This window comes from Odontesthes bonariensis, chromosome 19 (assembly GCF_027942865.1).
Source record: "Odontesthes bonariensis isolate fOdoBon6 chromosome 19, fOdoBon6.hap1, whole genome shotgun sequence".
Taxonomy (NCBI): domain Eukaryota; kingdom Metazoa; phylum Chordata; class Actinopteri; order Atheriniformes; family Atherinopsidae; genus Odontesthes; species Odontesthes bonariensis.
The window spans coordinates 17,368,613-17,387,879 of record NC_134524.1 but is presented as its reverse complement, the minus strand read 5'-3'; the positions used below and the strand labels follow the sequence as shown (position 1 = coordinate 17,387,879).

The 19,267-nt window shown below is 45.3% G+C and overlaps 1 protein-coding gene across 1 annotated transcript; it reads right to left on the bottom strand.

Moving 5' to 3' along the window:
- Positions 1-1,270: 1,270 nt before the first annotated feature.
- tmem102 (transmembrane protein 102) lies at positions 1,271-18,231 on the bottom strand. The gene is made up of 6 exons (XM_075451271.1): positions 17,871-18,231; positions 16,418-16,629; positions 4,349-4,693; positions 3,127-3,320; positions 2,652-2,864; positions 1,271-2,527 (listed from the first exon to the last, which is right to left on the bottom strand). The coding sequence occupies exons 2-6, from the start codon at positions 16,617-16,619 to the stop codon at positions 1,928-1,930; spliced, it is 1,554 nt and encodes a 517-aa protein (XP_075307386.1). The 5' UTR covers positions 16,620-16,629; positions 17,871-18,231; the 3' UTR covers positions 1,271-1,927.
- Between the last annotated feature and the right edge of the window lie 1,036 nt (positions 18,232-19,267).

Sequence of the window (19,267 nt, the reverse complement as noted above, 5' to 3'; positions counted from 1 at the left end):
TCCGGGGAGGGCTTCAATGGGGGCCCAACCGCACCGAGGGCATGACTCACTGGCCGCAAACACACATGTGCTCACAAACAAGCGCACGTAGGTCGATGAGAGACGACCAACCAAGCAGAGGAGACGGAGGACATTTGATTGAGACAACAGATTTTCTCCAACAGAAAGGGAACGTACGTGTGCGACAGGATGAGAGACACCCTCATTGGGTTTTTATGTTTTCAGAATCCCTTATAAAGGGCCAACGGTCGCACTCTGAACGACGGGGAGTACCAAAAAAAAAAAAAAAAAAAAAATGTCTGCTCTGCTCAGGTAGAAAACCAAAACACAAAAAGTCGATACTTTAAATATGGATCAACGCTTGGATCAAAATGCGCCTGCATCATTTAACCGCGGTTTTCAGTTCTCGCACCCACGCTTTGATCTTTTAGGGTTCAGCCACACCAGACAACAGCACAGTTTTCAAATGATGAAACAACACTGTAGTTTCTGAAAGTTTGACAGTGATTAAGACTGTTTTGGGTTTTTTTCCCCCAATTTTCCTGAGCCAGAGGAGGAGAGTTTAAATTCATTCACAATCATGTGTGACAGAAACGCTGTAATTATGTCATACTTTCCAGAAAACAAAAAAACCTCACATTTCTTTCTCCTCTTGAATAAACTTTATAACAACATTCTAAGAAACAGAGTCACTAATTACTTTTCTTGGGCTGGAATTACTTCGGACTGTTGAGCTGCCTCCTAAAACACAAGCAGGGGCAGCTTCTTGCGGGGGTTGGCGAGCTCTTCTTGTGGAGGAGTTCCTCTGTCGGAGGAAGTTAAATGAAGCCACGTGGTCCAACAAAGTTAATGAGCTGTAAGAGCTTCCTCCACTTCACAAACGTAGAGCTTGATATGAAAGACTTGCGCTTATCTCTTTTGCCTCAAGAGTAAATCAATTTTTTACGCCAATTCCATTGATGTTGCAGCTAAATTTAACAATTCTACGTCGTGGTGTGACCGAGACTTTCGGAGGAGGAAATGCTAATCAAGCTTCTTCTGACTCAGTGGATTCATCAAGTGGTGTCAAAGCTAGATGTTGAGGGATATGCAAAGCACATGCCCCCCCCCCTGCAAACTGCTGAAACACAGCTCTTTGGTACATTCCATCACCCCCAAGAAACGCAAGTGACATGACATGCAGTTAGACACTTTAAAATGGAATAAAATACACCAAATAAGGTCGTGTGTACCTGAGAAAGATTAAAAAAAAAAATTTTTTTTTTAAAAAAAAAAGTCCCCATTAACTGAGGCGTGAGTGTTTGAAATGAAAGGGAAAGAAAAAAAGGGGGATATAAAGTAGTTAAAAATGACTCTTTGTTCAAAGACTCGGCAGTTCTCCTCACAACATTACAATCAGTTACATCAGCCGCACCTTATTTTTCCCCATTTCTAATTTAGCCGTCGCCCACGCTGAGCTGAAATAAGGAGGGCAGAAACGCAGCAATCAAGAAGCTTTTCTGCTGCTGTGTTTAGACGGAGCAGTAATGTGTGAAAACCCTAAGGCTAACATCTACCCACCAGACCCCCCCCATCTCCACGGGACTTATTTTACATGACTAAAACCCACCCTTAACTTTGTAGCACCAGCTGATGAAGTCTCCTTAAGGCCAGCCTGTTAGGAAAGGGCCGTCTCCGTGGCAACAGCTGGGTGACACCATGTCTTAGATGACATCTGGCAAACTGGACGTCAGTTCTCAGGAAAAAAAAAGTGTGTTTTTGGTTTTAAGAGTCAGTCAAGCAGCAAGACTTCATGGCATTGTTCAGCCTCCGAAGGGCAATCAGGAAGTGTGAGTGGAGTTTCCTACTCTCTGATGGGATGACATTTTTAGAGTGTGCTTATGAGCTAAACCCACTGACTTCCACATGTCGGCTCCTGCGACAACCATCAGTAAAACTTGTCATCGATGCGGAAGTGTGGCCTGGACACATCGTCGGGGTTCAGAAAGACCGATATGGATTTCCCGGGGTTCTCTGTGACCAGTTGCTGCAGTCGCTGTGCCAGCTTGTCCTCTGATGGTGAGATGATGCCATTGGCCGGGTGATGCCCAGGGGAGCCGTGGCCATTGGTGCCACCCGTTAGCTCCTTCTTTAGCTGGCCGGCCTGCTGGGCTTGGTCGAGGGCTGCTCGGAGGTGCTCGCTGGGATCCGAGCGCACGTGAGCCAGCTTCCTGGCAACGAGCAGAGCCTGGCTGTCGCTCAGGTGCTCCAACATGTTGCACTGGGGCAGGAAGTAGTTTGGGCAGTTTTTACCCAAGATGCAATGAGCCAGGTCATCCAGGAGACCCAGGAGGAGGCGGCCAGGGGTGTCTGTGTCGGGACAGGACAGGTAGGCGGCAGGAAGTCGGTCACAGGCCCAGAAGAGAAGCGTGCGCAGGTGGTAGAGGCTGAGGCCTGTACGAGGACGGGCCAGGATACGAGACAGTACCGCTTTGGCTGCTTGAAAAGCCTGGGCCATGGGGAAGGGGATACACTTCTTCAGCTGGACCTGGTACCAGGAAAAACGAGTTATGATATACACATGTAAAAATATACATATATATGTATTCAAGAGACATAAAGAGACACAAATGCAAAGGACAGCCGCAGATTAAAAGAAGAAAAAGCCTCACCTCACTGCGTGAGAAGGCCAGCCTCCACTCTCTGTCGGGCCGACCACCCAGCGGGGAGCAGCAGGGCAGCAAATAGAAGCCAGATATGGCTTCCTCCTCTGTGATTTTACCATCCCAGAAGTGGTTGGCGGTCAGCCAGCCCTGGGCAACAGCAGGCCAGCCCCGAAATGATACCACAGGCAGCAGGTCGTACAGAACCCGGCTAGAACCTGCCTGCAGGGGTGAGAGGGGAGACAACAATTAGAATATCATTTACTCAGCCCTGAGACTCCGACAGGGTAGTTAGTGATTTCTTGAAAAATGATTTAAACAGTCCTCTGCAATATTGATTTCACTTCACTAATGTCCTTTTAAATGAGCAATTTTGGAATGCATCTCCAGAGTTAAACAGCCTGCTGTTCTGCATCGACTCTGACATAATTAGTCCAGCTTTCTTCAATTTCCCATTATAGGGAACCGAGCACCTAATCTGTACCTGAAGGATGATGGTGGTCAGAGGTCCATTTCTCTCCAGCCGGTCAGGAGTCGGGATGCCTCTCTGCGGGCTGCGCCTCAGCTCCTCTACAGCCTCGCTCACAACCCCCCAGAACCAGTCTATGACCAGCGAGGGAGAGAAGTAGCATCCATCCAAAGACTGAGGAGAGCCCAGGGAGGGAATAGAGCCTTTACCTGAACAGGGCAGGGAGGGACTGAGCATGAATTGTTCTCTCTACACAGATTCATCTGGTGTTGTGCAGTCACAGAGCACAGAGATCACACACCCATGGCTAAGCCCGGCAGGTGCTTCGCCAGAGCCTCAGAAAACCTCAGATTTCTTCTACTGTTCTGTTAACCGCTTCCACATTCTATCCAAGAAGCTGTGCATCAGACTGACATAAGGACGGGTGGATTGGGGAAAAGTATTTTTATTTGATAAGTGAGAGTCGAGGGACTTTTCTCTTACTCTAATTCTCAAAGAGTATTACAAAAGATCTCCGTATACATGGAGAAGCAAAACACAACCAGAACAAGAGAACGTCTACGGTAGCAGTGTCAAAATGTGAAAAGTCCTGTTAACATGAGGTGCCATCTTCCCAGCATCTGTTGCTGCCACATCAGGCGGGGCGAGATGGGCTCATATCAAACCAAAATTACATCTGCTCAAGTACACAGAAAAAGCAGTGTTTAAAAGCAATGATACTAATGAGTAGCCCTGAAGGGAACTCAAGTGCCGGCAGTCTGTCATGCAAAGAAGAACATTTAGTTTCACAAACTAACCAAAACATTCCGCTGTGACACACTGGCCTGACTGAATCCCTTCACCCTACCACGACGACTACAGCGGTATGGCGATGAAAGAGTCACTGCAACAGACGTCGTCACTGTCGCTCATCTCGAAAGCGACACACACGCCAGTGGTGTGGTGAATTGATTTAGTGGCGTAACCTTGCAAAAAATCTTGCAGGAAAAATTGCAACGCAACATCGCGGCATCCATCTAATTATCTCTTTCCGTCATGCTCTGCTGCAGTACATTCATCTTTGCTTATTCCACTCTTCTCTGTCTTTACTAATCACCGCATTTCTCTACTTTATATTGATCTATCCATCCTTGGCTTTCCAAACTACATTTTGTGTCTTCTTTTGCTCTTCATAACCATTTCTTCTTCCCTCTTCCTTCTCTGTCCTTGCAGCGATTATCCTCAGTTTTCTACTCACCCATATCCCCCTCCCCTTCCTCGTCCTCATCCTCCTCAGCTGGAAGTCCGTTCTCCTCCTGGCAGCAGATGCCCCAGCGGGACAGGATGTTAGAGTCACAGAGGCGAAGGCTGAGCCAGGAGTGACAGGGTGGGGAGTGCCTCATGTCCAGAGTGACTGGCTGGTTGCGGTCGTGAAGCTTCAAGGCGGGAACCAGCAGGGTGAAATCCAGGTCAAAGTCGGCCCCTTTGGCGTACTCCCCCAGGTCCTCGGGGTTGAGGTCCAAAACGCCCTCTCGGGCACCGCCTGAAAGCAGCAGGTACTCATTGGCCACCGGGAGGCGCTGGTCCACCTTCTGAACTAAGCCTGGCAAAGGGGAGGTGGTAAGAGAGAGAAAATCATGTTTAGAGTCATTTGCAAGACTGGAAGTGCGTTTCCACCAGGAAGAAAGGTGGTTATCACAAATGCATGCGTCCGTCAAAGCGCATTTCACATTCAGATGCGGAGACACGGGGAAAATAAAACACGGCCGCCAGAAAACAGCAGGTCAATAGGTCAACGAGGATGGAAACTTCCCAGCTTCATTTGTTTTGAGACGCCCTGCATGAATTTATGAGTGAACTGCAGTAATATTGACAAAGGAGAGCGTGAAATGTACACCGCCACCCCTCCACAAACTACACTCGCACACACAGTGACCACTGCACCGGCCACTAATGATCACTTCAGGGGCTATACGTGCGGTCAGCCAAGGCCACAATTCAATTTCCACACATGCTGCAGAGCCACTGAGGCCACATAATGATTGGCAGAGAGAATGTTCCTTTTTGCATGATTCAGAGGAACCGAGCAGGATCAAATTATTTCCATCTCACAGACAATTTGGAAACCGCCTTTGTAGTTTGGCTGGTTCGAGGTCCGGTATGGAGGCGTTAACCGCATTCAGCGGCAACGCTGCAGCCAGCCAAGGGAATCTTCCCACCTGGCCTTTCTCTTTGAAAAAGATGGTTCAATGTGCAAAAAGAAGGTGTCCATTCTTTGTCTCCTCAGGGATATCAGCAGAGATGTGGGAAATGGCAAGAAAAAGCAAAAGACTTGTCTGATTTTTATGGCTCATTCGAAAATAATGAAAGCATAACTTTTCTTATGTTAATGTGATTGAAAACAGTTATGAATGCTACATTTCTGCTTAACTGGTGCCTGTAAATCCTTTATTCTGACATCCGGAAACAGCCTCGCATGCCACACAACTCCCCAGAGTGCGAAAAACCATTCCTCATTCTCCAATCTGAACAGTTTAGACGAGGAAAAACTCGAACCTCCAAATCCCTTTACGACTGCTCTGCCGTGTTGTATACTTTACAGGCTCTGGGGCCCGTGGGACCCGCAGAGCCGGATTCAAGTAAATTATGTTTTGCCAATTTAAAAGTCCAACTGAGAGAAGCTTGATCCCACAGCAGAGACCAGGTTGCTGGTCCACACCGAGCTGCACACACTTTCAGTAAGAGGTGCAGTGTGGACATTTCAAAAAAATCCTCCACAGGGGAGCGCGTGCGAGAGCTCCAGCCTCCGTGTTTATCCCTCCAAGGGCCGTAAGTTGCTCCAGAAAGCTGAAACAAGGGCATCAGACCAAGCCAGCAGGCCATGGCTGGGGGCACGAAGCAGCCAACATGATCCCTCTCATCCCGTTACAAGGCCACAAAACCTTGGTGGAGGCATGCCATTTGATATTTTTCATGCAGAGGCATGTGTGCAGCTCGGTTTGTGTTGGATGGGAAAAACTGAGCGTGAGTGACAAGCAAAAGCCACATAAATCAAGAGTTTCAAGGCGTTCCCCCCAACTTGAAACTTCTGAATCCTACGTGTTGCATTTGCTTATTTTCTTTCTGCAGATTCCCAATGAGCATCATGTACAGAGTCCGTGCCAAGTAAATGATAAAGTTACAACCAACTCACATGCTATATTCTCATGCAGCAGCTGTCCCACCCACTGTTTGCCACTTAACACGAAAAAAGAAGGGGGGGGGGTGTAAAAAGGGTGAGAAATCATCCAGAGAATCAAAGTCGGATGTGCTGTAAAGGTTCTTTAAAGAGCTCATTTAAATGCCATCACACAGAGGACGTTCGATGACAAGAAGCAAAGTAAGACTCATTACACGGTTTGTTTTTTCCCAAAAGTCATATCTCGATATATTTGGGTTGAATATCGATATACGATATATATCCCGATATTTTTTTCCGCAAAGTGAGAGCTGTGAAATGAAATGCTCAGTCAAAGTCAAATACGAGTAGTTTTATTGAAAACTCACTATAAAATGTAAACACTGTATAACAAAGCTCCGTAAGGTGCACATTTAAATAAAATAAATATCTTAAATAAAATTAGCCTATAAAATAAAATAGGTAAATCTTTTTCTGAGGGCAGCATTTATATTTAAAGAGATAACAAAATAAAGTGCTCAGTTTAAGAAAAACATTTTTAAACATCAGCTTGAGATTACCTGTTTATTTTTGTTAATTTAATAGCTTATCTGAACAGTCTCAACCAGTTGCCAAGCTGTTTTCAATCTCCCAGTCTTGCATGAAGTGAACTGTCACGCTCATATAAGGTTCGCACAGGTTCTGCTTGACCACATATCGCTGGTCAACGCAAAATGGTTAGCGAGCCGGTCCGCAACGTTCTGCCTGACTTCACTATACATTTGCGGCAGTGCTTCTCGTGCAAAATAGTTCCGACTGGGAAGCTCGTATCTCGGGTCCAGCTTTTTAATTAGCTCTTTGAACCCGACCTGTTCCACTGTTGCAACAGGGACCATGTCTTTGGCAATGTGAAAGGACACTTGTCGCTTTTCTTCTCATACGGCACACAGAGGGAAAATGAAGCTTGCAGTGAGCTTTGTTTTGGGGCTGGAGCTTTGTCAGTTTGGGGACGGCTTGTGCCTGTGGCTGCTGCAGCGCGCAGTTTCACACACTCTTCATATTGCACTTTGTGTCACGTTTTTAAGTGATAAAAAAGATTCGTAGTGCTTCCACCACTGGCTGCAATGTGCTTATGGCACTCCCTACATATAGCTTGGTTTTGTTGCTCGTCTGACAAGTTGTATCCGAACCATCTCCAAATGATTGAGCCACTGCTTTTTCTTTTACCAACCAAGGGGCTCTTCTCCGTACGCTCCGCAGGTGTTGTTGCCTTCTCCATGTTTGTTTAAGAGTGCAGGAGTGTTCCTCCCCCTCCCCCCTCTGTGCATGAGAGAGGAGGGGCGGAGCCCGAGCGAGGGAAGCAGTGCAGAGAGCTCTGATCAACGGCTTGCCTGAAGCAAGTATTACAGCGCAAATTTGAACTATATCGATATATGCGATATGGTCTAATTCCATATCTTATTTAAAAATCTATCGATATATCTTAAATATCGATATATCGCCCAGCCCTAATTTATTCCAAGCTTTGTTCCGTTTCCTTACAAAGAAGAGCAGCTCGGGGAAAATAGGAGCTCACGCTTTCTGAGGCGTTTGGGTTAAAACTGACATTAAACAACAGAGTACTTTCCCTCAATTTAAGCATTGCCCGTTCTTCTTGAGTGGACAACTTGCCAACTATGAGAATTAATTTGCAAAAGTTTCACTTGAGTCTTGTGTGCTGTAAATAGCGATGAGCCTTTGATGCTCTAACTGAACTCTGTACATCACCGATGATTAATATTGATTAACTGGCTTGAAAGCAACCCTGGAAGTGTCAGTTAGAAAAGAAAGAAGCTCCAGTGGTGCCGCGACCCCAAACCGTCCCTCCTTTAGGGGAGCAATAAATAACCAGTCATCTCTCAGTTAGTAAACCTGTTCACAGCGTGGTCAGATTGAGCAGATGTAACAGTAGAGAGTAAGCTACTAATGGGTAGAGTTTGTTAGGACGAAGGAATCAAACTGCTTCTCATCCTATGAAGCGCATACAACATGCATCTGAATGCATCCACAGCACGGAAAAGCAACCCTTTGAAGAACAGGATGGGCATAGACGCCGCAGAGTCCCTGCTCTCACTGACAACTCAAGGACGACTGAGCTGCAGCAGCTCTCAACTTTCTGAAAGTCGCCCTTAAATCATAAACTGGCAAAAACAACTCGAGAGACTAAAACTATTTCTTTGTGCAATCTGTGAGCTTATTAATTAATTTCTTCTGTGAAGCTGGAAATTTTTTTTTTTTTTCCCCCCAAATAAAGATTTGTGATTTGTGCAAGAAGTATGAAGTCTCAGGAACTTCAGGCTATTAAAAAAAAAAAAAAAAAGTCCTTCACCATTGTCTGACAGCAATTCGCATTAGTGCACGATGGTAATGGGAAACAGAGCGGTGGTGAATGGAAGCAGCAGAAATAAAACATCCTTTTCTATACGTTACAGCGTTTCGAACCGTCAAAGTGCAACTGGAACACAGTAACAGTAAACGGTTATCGAATGGAGGAAAACAGATCGTTTACTTCCCCCGAGGACACCGAAAACTTGCCAAACTCTGCACGTCGTCTGCAGCTACATTTCTTTTGTTTTTCCATTAAAAAAAAATAAATATCAAACTAACAGACACAGAGAGCCGTGCTGCACAAATGCTAGTTAATGGCTAAATGCTGATACACGGGCAGAATGTCAGCAGAGGCTTCGGCTAGGCCAGAGAAAAGGAATAAAACCATGGTAGAGGCAATTCTAAACGGCAAGGCTATTTATTTATCTATCTAATACGGCGACCTGTTGGGATTCCTCTGAGCAGCTGATCGAACCTCAGATTAACTTACTGCCGCTGTCTGTTAAAGCAACAGCTGCGGTTCACGCTTGAGCCGCGTTGAAAGTGATCCGGATATGTTACTGGGTCCCGTCTAGTCCGAGATCTATCCAAAAATATAAAATATTTTTTAAAATAAAAAATAAAAAAAGTCACAGAAAAGCCCCAAAAGAGGGTTATTCGCACATGACCAGCGGTTCAGGATTCATGGAAAGCAGTGCAGGCGTGAAAGGAGCTTAAGTCACCGTTTCATTCTGCTAGAATTAGACTTTTTTTTTTTTTAATCTTGAAAAGTCAGGAGGAAAACATTGCTACAGACTTCCAGTTCCTTGCTCCCTTTAATCACCAAAAGCAGTCCGAGTAATGCCAGTAGATCAAAATGCCATGACCCCTTCTAGTCTTAAAGCGGTTTGTGTAATAGCATCAACACACAAGCAATAGTGAGTATCGAGCTGAAGCTGTGTCACACAAAAAAAAATAAAATAAAAAAATAAATCACCCACCGGAATAAAAGAGAATAACTCCCCTGGCCTCAGTGGAAGCATAAAAGGCTTCATGCATATACCTTCGGTAGAGTAACTGATTATCATTAGTTAAATCTGTTAAAACCGGCAGCTGGCTGGATCAAAGCTAAGAAGAGAGGGGCCAAAGACGGTGTCAAAGGGACCGGCCAACCCACAATGAATCTACGGCTGATGCTCCTCTGATTTACTTTGGTTTATCTGCCGACTGCCGCTGATAAATTGGGTCAAATTGGCGAGGAGGAGGAAAAGAATGATGATAAAAGAAAATGAGAGGCATCTTTTTAGTTGTTTTTTTTTTGCAGTGGGGGGTGCCAATTTATTTTCTAATCCCAACTCAAATAGACAGTAGCGTGCTTTTTAACTGGGAATCTGCCAGCGAGTGCGCGGACACACGCACGCACACGCATATATAAACACTCAAGCAGATGTGCTTAGAGACACACACGCAGCCAGCTGAAAATAGAGCTGGACTGGAGATGGTCTAGGCTGGTTTCACAGCCATGGATTAAACTTAATCCTATCACGACAGTCTTTGAACGTACATTTTCATTACAGGAACTTTTTTTCCTAAAGAGCCATTTCTAGATAAGACGGAATGGCTGTGAAACGACTATTTGAGGGCTACAGGTTTCTCCATCAGTCTGTGTGCGTGTGTGTGCGGCAACAGGAAAACCAACCTACCTGAAGAGCAGGTAGAAAATCCAGTATTTCCATGAAATAGATTTTTTTTTTTTTTTTTTTTTTTCCCCCACTCACCACTGAAATGTTTAAAGCAGACACAAACGTGTCTCGATTTTTAACTTTGTTATCGGTGAAAGGGCGGGTAGCACAGCAGGTAAAATATCTCTGCACGTCACCCTTTCACACTGCACAGAGCCGTGAACTCAATCTTTAGGGGTAAAAATCTTGTGATGGGCAATCAAGAAGCACGAGCTGATGTCGATCTTGGACGTTTCAATTCAATAACCGATCGAACCTTTTATTCCGTTAAAACTTCTGCGCTTTGCTTTGAGAAGTGAGAATTTAACTGGAATGCTTAAAGTAGATTTCAGCCAGACTGACATGTCTGCGTATATTCTAAACGTCCGGTATTGGTCTATTGTCACACATTCGAACTCACACCTCTACAGAATTTACAGAATTTCGTCTTTGCATGCCCTCCGACCGCGTTCCCTGAGACGTTTGGCTCGTCTGCAAAGTTTTCCCGCCATCAAGATTCCGGCCCGAACTGAGGAGGACCGGCGGTCGTTCGCCGACTCCCGTGTGACTGCTGTCGTTTCAGACGAGAACACTCCGGGGAAAGCAGCGAGACATTTCATTAAACTCATCCTAAAAAGGCAGTTTCATCCAAAAAGAAGAAACTCACTCTGCAATTGGTGATAGTCTCAACCGGCTGTTATCAGTGCTCTCAATCAGGGCTTCTCTCTGCCTTACCGCGCAGAGGATTAATCTAAGACTACATCGCCGCCAAGAGGAGAGCAATCCCACCACTTTGCTGCTTATGAATTCATTTCATGACAGGAGATTAGCTAAAAAAGAAAAAGCCCAGACAGTTTAGAATGATAAAAGAATGAAAAAGCTCCCATTTAACCTAATGGGGGAGTGTGTATTTTGGGGCGTCTGTGTTTGATATAACAAAGAGGGCTGAGCGTCTGAACCACCTGCAGAGAGGGAAGCTGTCTGTGCCTTTCAGCTCTTTTTCAGCAATGCCTCGCCCCATTAAATGACAGTCAATTATTACTGGAAGAATTTTTTTAAAAACACAAGCGTATCGCTGCAGATTGACTTTTAAATCTCAGGTCAGAGGCGCAGCCCAGTTGCTCGATAGACCACCTAAAGCTTCTTCTGACTTTTAATACTTCGATCAAAGGTAGAGTCAGGCATGCAAATCCAGTGAACCCAATGTCAGATTCAGCACCTATCTCCTATCCACGGTCCTGTGCGTCCGCTGGCAAAATGTTCCACCGTTTGTGCACAGCCCAAGAGGCTCAGATCAATCTAAATAGATGCTGTAGCCACGCGGCAACAGGGCGCGATGAGGCTCGTGCACAGACGCAGGCCATGTGAGTACAACATCCCTACAAACACGATTTTTCTCGTTGTTTGTTCAACAGCTGCTCGAGGACGTCTAGAAGGTCAGCACCAGCTGCGACTGGTGAATAGAAGCAGGACCAGGCAGCTTTTTAGGACTGACCTCAGATCTGCGCCAACCGCATCACTCACTGCAGCTCAAGCCTCGGATGCTCATGTGAACTGAAAATCTTTGAGCTGCCAACGCTAAACCACACAGCATTCAGCTCGCGGTAACCTGCTGCAGCTTCAGCCAATATTTGTACAGAATACAGAAGTGCGAGCGGGTTACGGCTGTCGAACAGCCAATACGACCACATGGACCTGGGATCAGTTGACCGACTTCAAGTGCGACAATGCACGACACCGTTTGCGAGATGGAGTCAGTCGTTTATCTGTGGCCGTCAGGGCAGCTCCCACACAGAGTTAAAACTCAAGCAAACAGTTTAAGCATTTAATAATCTGCTGGAATTCTGGATGCGAAACCAGATTCGGGTACAATAAGCATACCACACTCCTGCAAACAAAGACTGCCCTGGGTGTGGCCTTCTGTTGAAAGTAAAAGGAACCAAACACAGGCACAAAGTCGGGTTGAATCGCGTTTACACAGATTCCTGAGTAATATCTTCTGTTCAAACACACTCCGCTTTCATTTTGTGCCACAACGGATGAGCAGGTATGGACTGGATGAGTTTAGTGTGTCGGCTCGCACCCGCTTACACATAAAGAGATCAGACCTGATTTTTTATGAGCTTTGCTTCAGAGGTGTTAGTCATTCTGTCCATTACAGTTCCTACCTGAATGGAGATGTTCCCACCAAGAACAACTTGAAATTAAAGACGAGCTCTCAGATGCTCGTAGACACATTATGAAAACCTTTTTGTTTTTATGTGTAAAGTGCAGATGGCCCGCGTGTGAAACGAGATGCAAACACTTACAGCAGCTTAGGCCGTCGCACCGTGCACGGAAGAAATATCGTGCGTCCGACAGCGACGGCCCACGTTACGACAACCTTCGCCTCGGGAAGACTCGGTGGGATGTTGACGGAACAAAGATCACAATGTCAGCCAAAGTTATTCAAACGAGTGTGCTGGCAGAGAATGTCGTGCGATGCCAAAAAGCATCTTACTCAACATGACAAATGCATGGAGACAAATTAAATAAGGTATCGTGAAGACATCTAACGACTGATGCGCTGTGAAATCTGTAGTCATGTCCACTCACGGCCTCCTTTTTTTCTTTTCTTTTTTTTTTTCAGTGCTCAAATCACAGACAGCTGGCGGCTGATTTATTATAGAGGTTGTAAAATAGTGTCAATGAAGTCGTGTTTTCTTGTCCTTTTCACTGATGCGCCAGCTTTCCAACCACAAAGACTACAATAGACATCATTTGCAGCAGACAAGATGTTGCTCATCTGTGCCGACTGGCACTTGTGTCTCCGAGCTGATGAAAAGTGAGCCGACACAAAGGCTAACTAATCAGATAAAGAATTGCATTCATATTGTGTGTCTGCGGGGCTGTGATTCTCGCCCTGCTGCCAAATGAAGACAGGCTCTCAAATCCAAAACGGCATTAACGGAGAATTAGTGGGCCAGAACAGCTGCGTCGGCCGGCGGTCCAATCACGCAGGAGAGACAGCGGCCAGACCCGAGATAGCAGCCAGACCCGAGCCGTCGGCGCGTGACCCTCTGATGAGGCGAGAAGCCGCCACACTGGGCACCAACATCACACTGCGAGTCAGTCCCACCAAAGCCCACCAGCATGAACAAGATGGAGCATGAGGGCAGCCAGACATTGCACCGACTGGTCTCGCCAAAAGAAGCTGCTTTCTCAAAGGGAGACGAACACTGCCGCAAGTCTTACGTTCAGATAAACCGAGAGGACTTCTTTTGACCCCCAAAATAAAACGCTCATCACAATGCGTTTGAGGAAGGACAAATGCAGCTATCAGTGCATGTGCGGTGGGGGGAAATAATCACTTCTCTCTAAATGATTTGTGCATGTTTTGATGCTTCTTGCCAGCTGTACTAAAAAAAAAAAAAAAGAAAGAAAGAAAAAAAAAGAAAAAGGGAAACCTTAAGTATGAAAACAGCCGAGATGAGTAAATGCTGTTTGTTTGTTTTTTTTACCTTTATTTAAAATGACAATTTACAATAAAATGTAAAAGAGGGGGGTGGACCCTGCAGTTAGGTTTGTGGGTTGTAGGTTTTCAGCAGATTTCAGTGGTTCAAAGCCAAACTCTGACCTGTGCTTCCTGCCTCAGAGTGTGAGAAATGATGTCAAACACACAGGCTAAAGTGAGATAAACTGAAGAAAACAAAAATACAAGATATCAGGGAATGCGTTTCAACAAAAGCACTCCTATCTTTCAAAGTGTCAGTGTGGAGAAAATATCATTTATCCGATAAAAACGTCAAACTCTGGACCCTGGCAGAAGAGCACGCGGGACTTTTGGAGCTTGGATCAGATGTGCTCAAATTTCAGCGACCCCAGAGGGAGGTCGAACTCTGAACTCGACTCTCTGAGGCTTCGCGAACAAACTTTAATATGTGGAAAAGCTGGGTAGAGAGGAGAGCTTCTGCTCCACCCGCAGTGTGGATCTATTTCTGCCCTCGTCAGACACGGCTTCAAACGGTTTATACAGTAGCCCCCCCACCACCACCCGCTGCGAGTGCCTGTGGGCCAAAGCACCGCTGTTTACTCAAAAACAGGGTAAATAACAATCTCTTCTTGAATCTGTCCGACTGTGAAGAATATCAGTGGATGTCCGTGTGCGTGGGTTTAACCTCTTTTCTTTTCCCCCTTTCCTGACAGTATGCGAAGCCCAAGTGGGGATCCATCCACAGCTCACACTTCAGAAAAGCCTGGTAAAAACAAAGGCAAAGGCACTCGCGTTCAGCACACACACACGCACACTAAAACCGATACAGCAGCCTCCAACAGCAGGCCTACATGCTGTAACAAGACCTCTGCGTAAAGAAGATGATATTTGCTTCCACTGCTGTCTTTAATCCTCCATGAGCTCCTAATGTGGCAACCATCTCACGCTTATCTTTATATATTCGTAGAATCTAACAAACTTTTTTCCCTCTGCTCTAAGTGTCAAAGTTCTCCCTTTTTTTTCTTTACCCCCCTTTCATTTCACACAGCTGGAGCTGTCACAGCAGGTGGTGAGACACAGGGTATGAAAATACCAGCAAACCGTTAATGATTATGCAGGCAAAGGCGGCCTCGAAACCCCCCAACAAGATATCACCAGATTCTCCAGAAAAAGATGATGGGAGCAGAAGAGGAAAGAAGAAGACGATTGAAAAATGAAACCTGAACAAAAAGAAGAAGCAGAAAGAAAAACAAGGCGATGTCTTCCTGTACATGGCGACGTGACAAATGAGAGGAACGGGCTCGGAATCGGTTTTTATTTCTGCGATTGCTCCCTGGGTGAAGCCGCCCGTTTGATGGCACTAAAAGCAAAAAAGGGGGAAAAATGTCTGTCAAGCAACACGCTGCTTCTTAAACTCCACGGGAGCAGTGAAACCGGGAGCTAAAGCATTCAAAGGCATAGACAAAAAGGGCTGAACCAAACACAAGCCAATAAAATACATATGTAAGCAGAGAAGCCAAGCAAGGCAGACCATACAAGCCTATATTCCACGATAAACACGGTGAAGTGAGGAGAAACAAGGATAATGGAGGCCGGCTGGGAGGGGGAAGAGTGCCACCTATTGGACAAGCAAACACTATGCAATTTAAAGAAAAAAAACTAAAAAAAAAAAAAGAAACAGCACACGAGAAAGGTAGAGGAGGGCCATACATAATGAAAATATGAGTCATGTACTGGATGTGCTTCAATTCCAGCATTTCATTTAGAAACCAATTTGCATCTGAAATGTGAACACTGTCAATCCCAGCTGCCATCATTTCTAAACCTCTGGTGATAATGTGTCTCTTAGAGGATTAAATTTAACATGCTACAGCCGGCCCATCATTGCAGCGCAGACTGGATCCACTGTGCTAAATTGTTCCTGCCACACGTGCCGGCTGAGCAAGCTGAGCGACAGAGAGGCACGGCGAGACAACCGCGTCCCGTTTAAGCTCAATCTCGCAGGCGTTCGCTCCACCTGGACGAGAGTTTCTCCAGTCTCACAGAAGTGTAAACATACTGCGCTGTAGATTAAGATGTTTATGAGCACAGTTATCTTAGTTGCGCTCATTTGTCTGGCAAATCTGATGCGTGTTCAGGGGTCTGTTTTAAGAAACTGATGTTTTTTTTTATTATTTCTCTGTTTTTAATCACTCATTGCTCTGTATTCCTCTGCCATATCTGCCAAAACTGTAATGTTAGCACAAGTCAGAGCTCCTAAAAGTACACAAGTAATCCTTCTTTGGTGTTTTACACCATTGTTGTCGCTGTTCCTTCTTCTTTTATGGCAATTTTACAGCAGCTGAACAAAACATACCGCTGTAATTGCATCTTTATTGTTCCACTGAAGATTAAAGCAAATTTCAGGCAGGCTGCAAACAGACAATGACGCTGCGTCACTGTATCGATGCAGAACACTTTACATCAACACCGAGATTCCTTTTGGAATCGAGAAATTTCCAACAACTTTCTGCAGTCACCATCCAAATCTTCTTCACATCACCAGCAACAGCTCTCGACACTGCCTTTTTTTACACCGGAAAATTCAAAACTGACGACCTGTAGCATTAACAAAAAATGAATGTTTTATACCTAGCATGTTGAAGATAAAATCCTTGGCAGTGTGGACTTCTAAGGCTGTCTGGTCTCCAAACTCCCCCTGCTCCAGCAGCACCAGCTCAGACACCTGCGCCGACAGCTGCTCCAGGGTGGCCCCTGAGCGGAAGTCCACCTCAGACAGCTTCTTGGTGGGGGCTGGGGAGCGAGGAGTCACCGCATTCATTATGGACTCCATCTCTGCAACCCTGTGGATTTACAGCAAAGTGAAATCATGTCAGGTTTGCTAGCCTCCGTGCTTCTAACAACACAACAGCCAAATTGCAAATGCTAAAGGCGGTGGAGACATGACATCACAGCCAAAGCAATTATGATAACGATTGGTTTTGAATGTTTCTAAGAAGCACCTTGAAACACAACACAAGAGCACGTTTTAATGCGTTTGAAGTTCTAAATAATTAAGCAAGGAGCCTTCTTTTCTTTTCACAAACAAATAATGCCTGACTTGTTTCCAAAAGCCTTGTGGGGATCATGAGACTTCGAAGCATATGACACCAGACAACAAATATTACATTCCAACAGCAGAAAACAACAATATGCACCGAGGCTTTAGCCGACAGGGGCAAAGTGAATTTGTTTTTTCAGCCACGGCTTTCAGTCTTCACCCAAAATAACCCAACGAACCAAGCAGGCGGCTTTAAAAAAAAAAACTTAGTTTGGTACATTTTATGACCTAACGTGTACTCGGGTCCCGTCTTGTGCACGAGCACGTGAAAATAGTGGTTGAGTTGATGGGAGTTAACGGATTAAATGTACCGAGAGCTAAACTGGTTGTAACATTTTTTCCCTAGCAGGATTAGACTCTTACAGGTTAAGCGTTGAGTGGAGGGGCATTGCGTTTGTTTGGGGAGGTAACCGCTTTGTAAAACTGCATGCCTTCCAAATAACAAGTCGAAAAAGTTGTAACGTAAACAAAGTTAGGTGGGGTGGAATGACAATATGGCCTCTGCCCCACCAAACTAGGTCAATTAGCGAGCAAGCTCCCCGCTCCAAGCTACAGAGCTAATAGCCGAGGAAATTAGCCTTCCTGCTGTCGAACAGTTGACCCTGGCTAATTAAATAAAAAATAATAATAAAATAGCCAAGGCTGTATCGAACAGAATCATATCAGGTCTGTACAATCTTGTAAACACATCATTCGACTTGCACTAATGAGGTCGGTAAAGTGCCTCGCCCAATTTCTTTTATTAGCCAATATTAGCCAACTAGCTTTTATCAAATTAGCATTGTCGCTAATATGTCAGGTGGGGACAGGACAAGTGCGGCGCCCTACATCCACACGTACAAACAAACGCACATTCACACGGAAATCTGCAACCATACACACACAGATGCACGCACCCACATGCACTCAGCCTGGGCGTCGTTAGCTTACGAGGCACGGATCACAGTGAAACGACAAGCTATCAGGCTAAAGCTGGACACACACCCTTAACACGGCGATGCAAAGGACTTTCTCCGCTATCTTCTGCCTTCACTGATTTTGGGATCCCCGAGCTCCAATCCGCATTCTTCAGCTGTCATTTCCAACAGGTCCCAGGCAGCACCGCCTTCCCCCTGGCAACACCTTCCCAGAAATCATGGTCCTACTCAAAAGGATCCAGGGATTAGCAGTATGTGTGGCACGTAGACGTCACATTACAAAACTACACACGGGTTTGTGAGGTCAGGTGTATGATTAAAAGTGCGTTCGTGTCCTCGCCAAGAAGATAAAGACAGGGCTAAGGTCTAAACGGAGAAGAGTAGGGCGGCTTCAGGACTGCACAACCAGTGTTATGATGCGTGGGGGTGTACGCGGTCCATGTTATCCTGACAGGGCAGTCTGCTGGTTTTGAAATGGATACTCATTCTAACTTCAGATGCCAGCTTTTGCGTATATGATATATGTGTAAGACCGGGGGCGGTGAATACTGTATAACAATAATGTGCAATGAATTAATTACTTAGGGAAATTCAAGATTAAAACGTGATCATAGGCTTTATTTCTCATGTATTTGGACATTTTTTTTAAATGCCTATTTTTAATATGTATTGTTAGCTGTGATTATGCCTCAATTCTAAAAGGCTATTCCAGACATTTAACAAAAAATGAAGAAAAAAGGAAAGATGGCCAAAATATGCAGCAGGTTATGAGTTTCAGACCCTAAATTGGTGCCAAACTTTTCCTCCTTCCTGTGAAACACTGTCACTCCTGAAGGGTTTACGAGACAAAGATGAAAAAGGTTGGAAACCTATGGCCCACATTCTCCACAAGACTCTTCAAAAACTTTCAAATCTAATTAATTCTCAAGAGTTATTGATTTTTTTTTCTTTTTCCTTTTTTCATGCCTCTCAGCCTTTAAAAATAAATCACAGAATCAGTCTCCCTTGTGGTCCATGTGACTCAACAGATTTGTACATTTAAATCAGAAAAAATATCTATCACATATTTCCTCTTTTTGACAGCGTGAGTCTGAGTCGTGCCACCTGCAGAAGTTCTCTGATGACACTGCAGTGGTGAGGTGTATCGGAGCTGGACAGAAGTCAGAGTTCTGGGAACAGGAGTACAGCTTTGTGGAGTGGTCCTGCGGGAATCATCTGCTCCTAAATTCCACCAAGACAAAGGGGGTTTTCAGGGAACACATGTTATTTTATGTGTGCATTTAGATTCTGGAAATCGTTTCTGGTCTGTAGTCTGTGGTGGTGAGAGTCATTGACTGTGCTGTAGTCTGCTGGGGGAGCAGCATCAGTACCTCATCTGTATACTCTTAGACTTTAAGGCATTTCCAAGTCAGCTAAGATATATGATCACACCAATGAGTAGCCTACTAGGTCTGCACCTGAAGC

Coding starts and splice junctions, on each gene's coding strand:
- tmem102 (XM_075451271.1), bottom strand. CDS start 16,619: ATGGAGTCCATAATGAATGCGGTGACTCCTCGCTCCCCAGCCCCCACC. Junction 4,694..16,417: donor TTTTATCTTCAACATGCTAG/GTATAAAACATT, acceptor CCCCTTTGCCAG/GCTTAGTTCAGAAGGTGGAC. Junction 3,321..4,348: donor GGAAGGGGAGGGGGATATGG/GTGAGTAGAAAA, acceptor TGCCCTGTTCAG/GTAAAGGCTCTATTCCCTCC.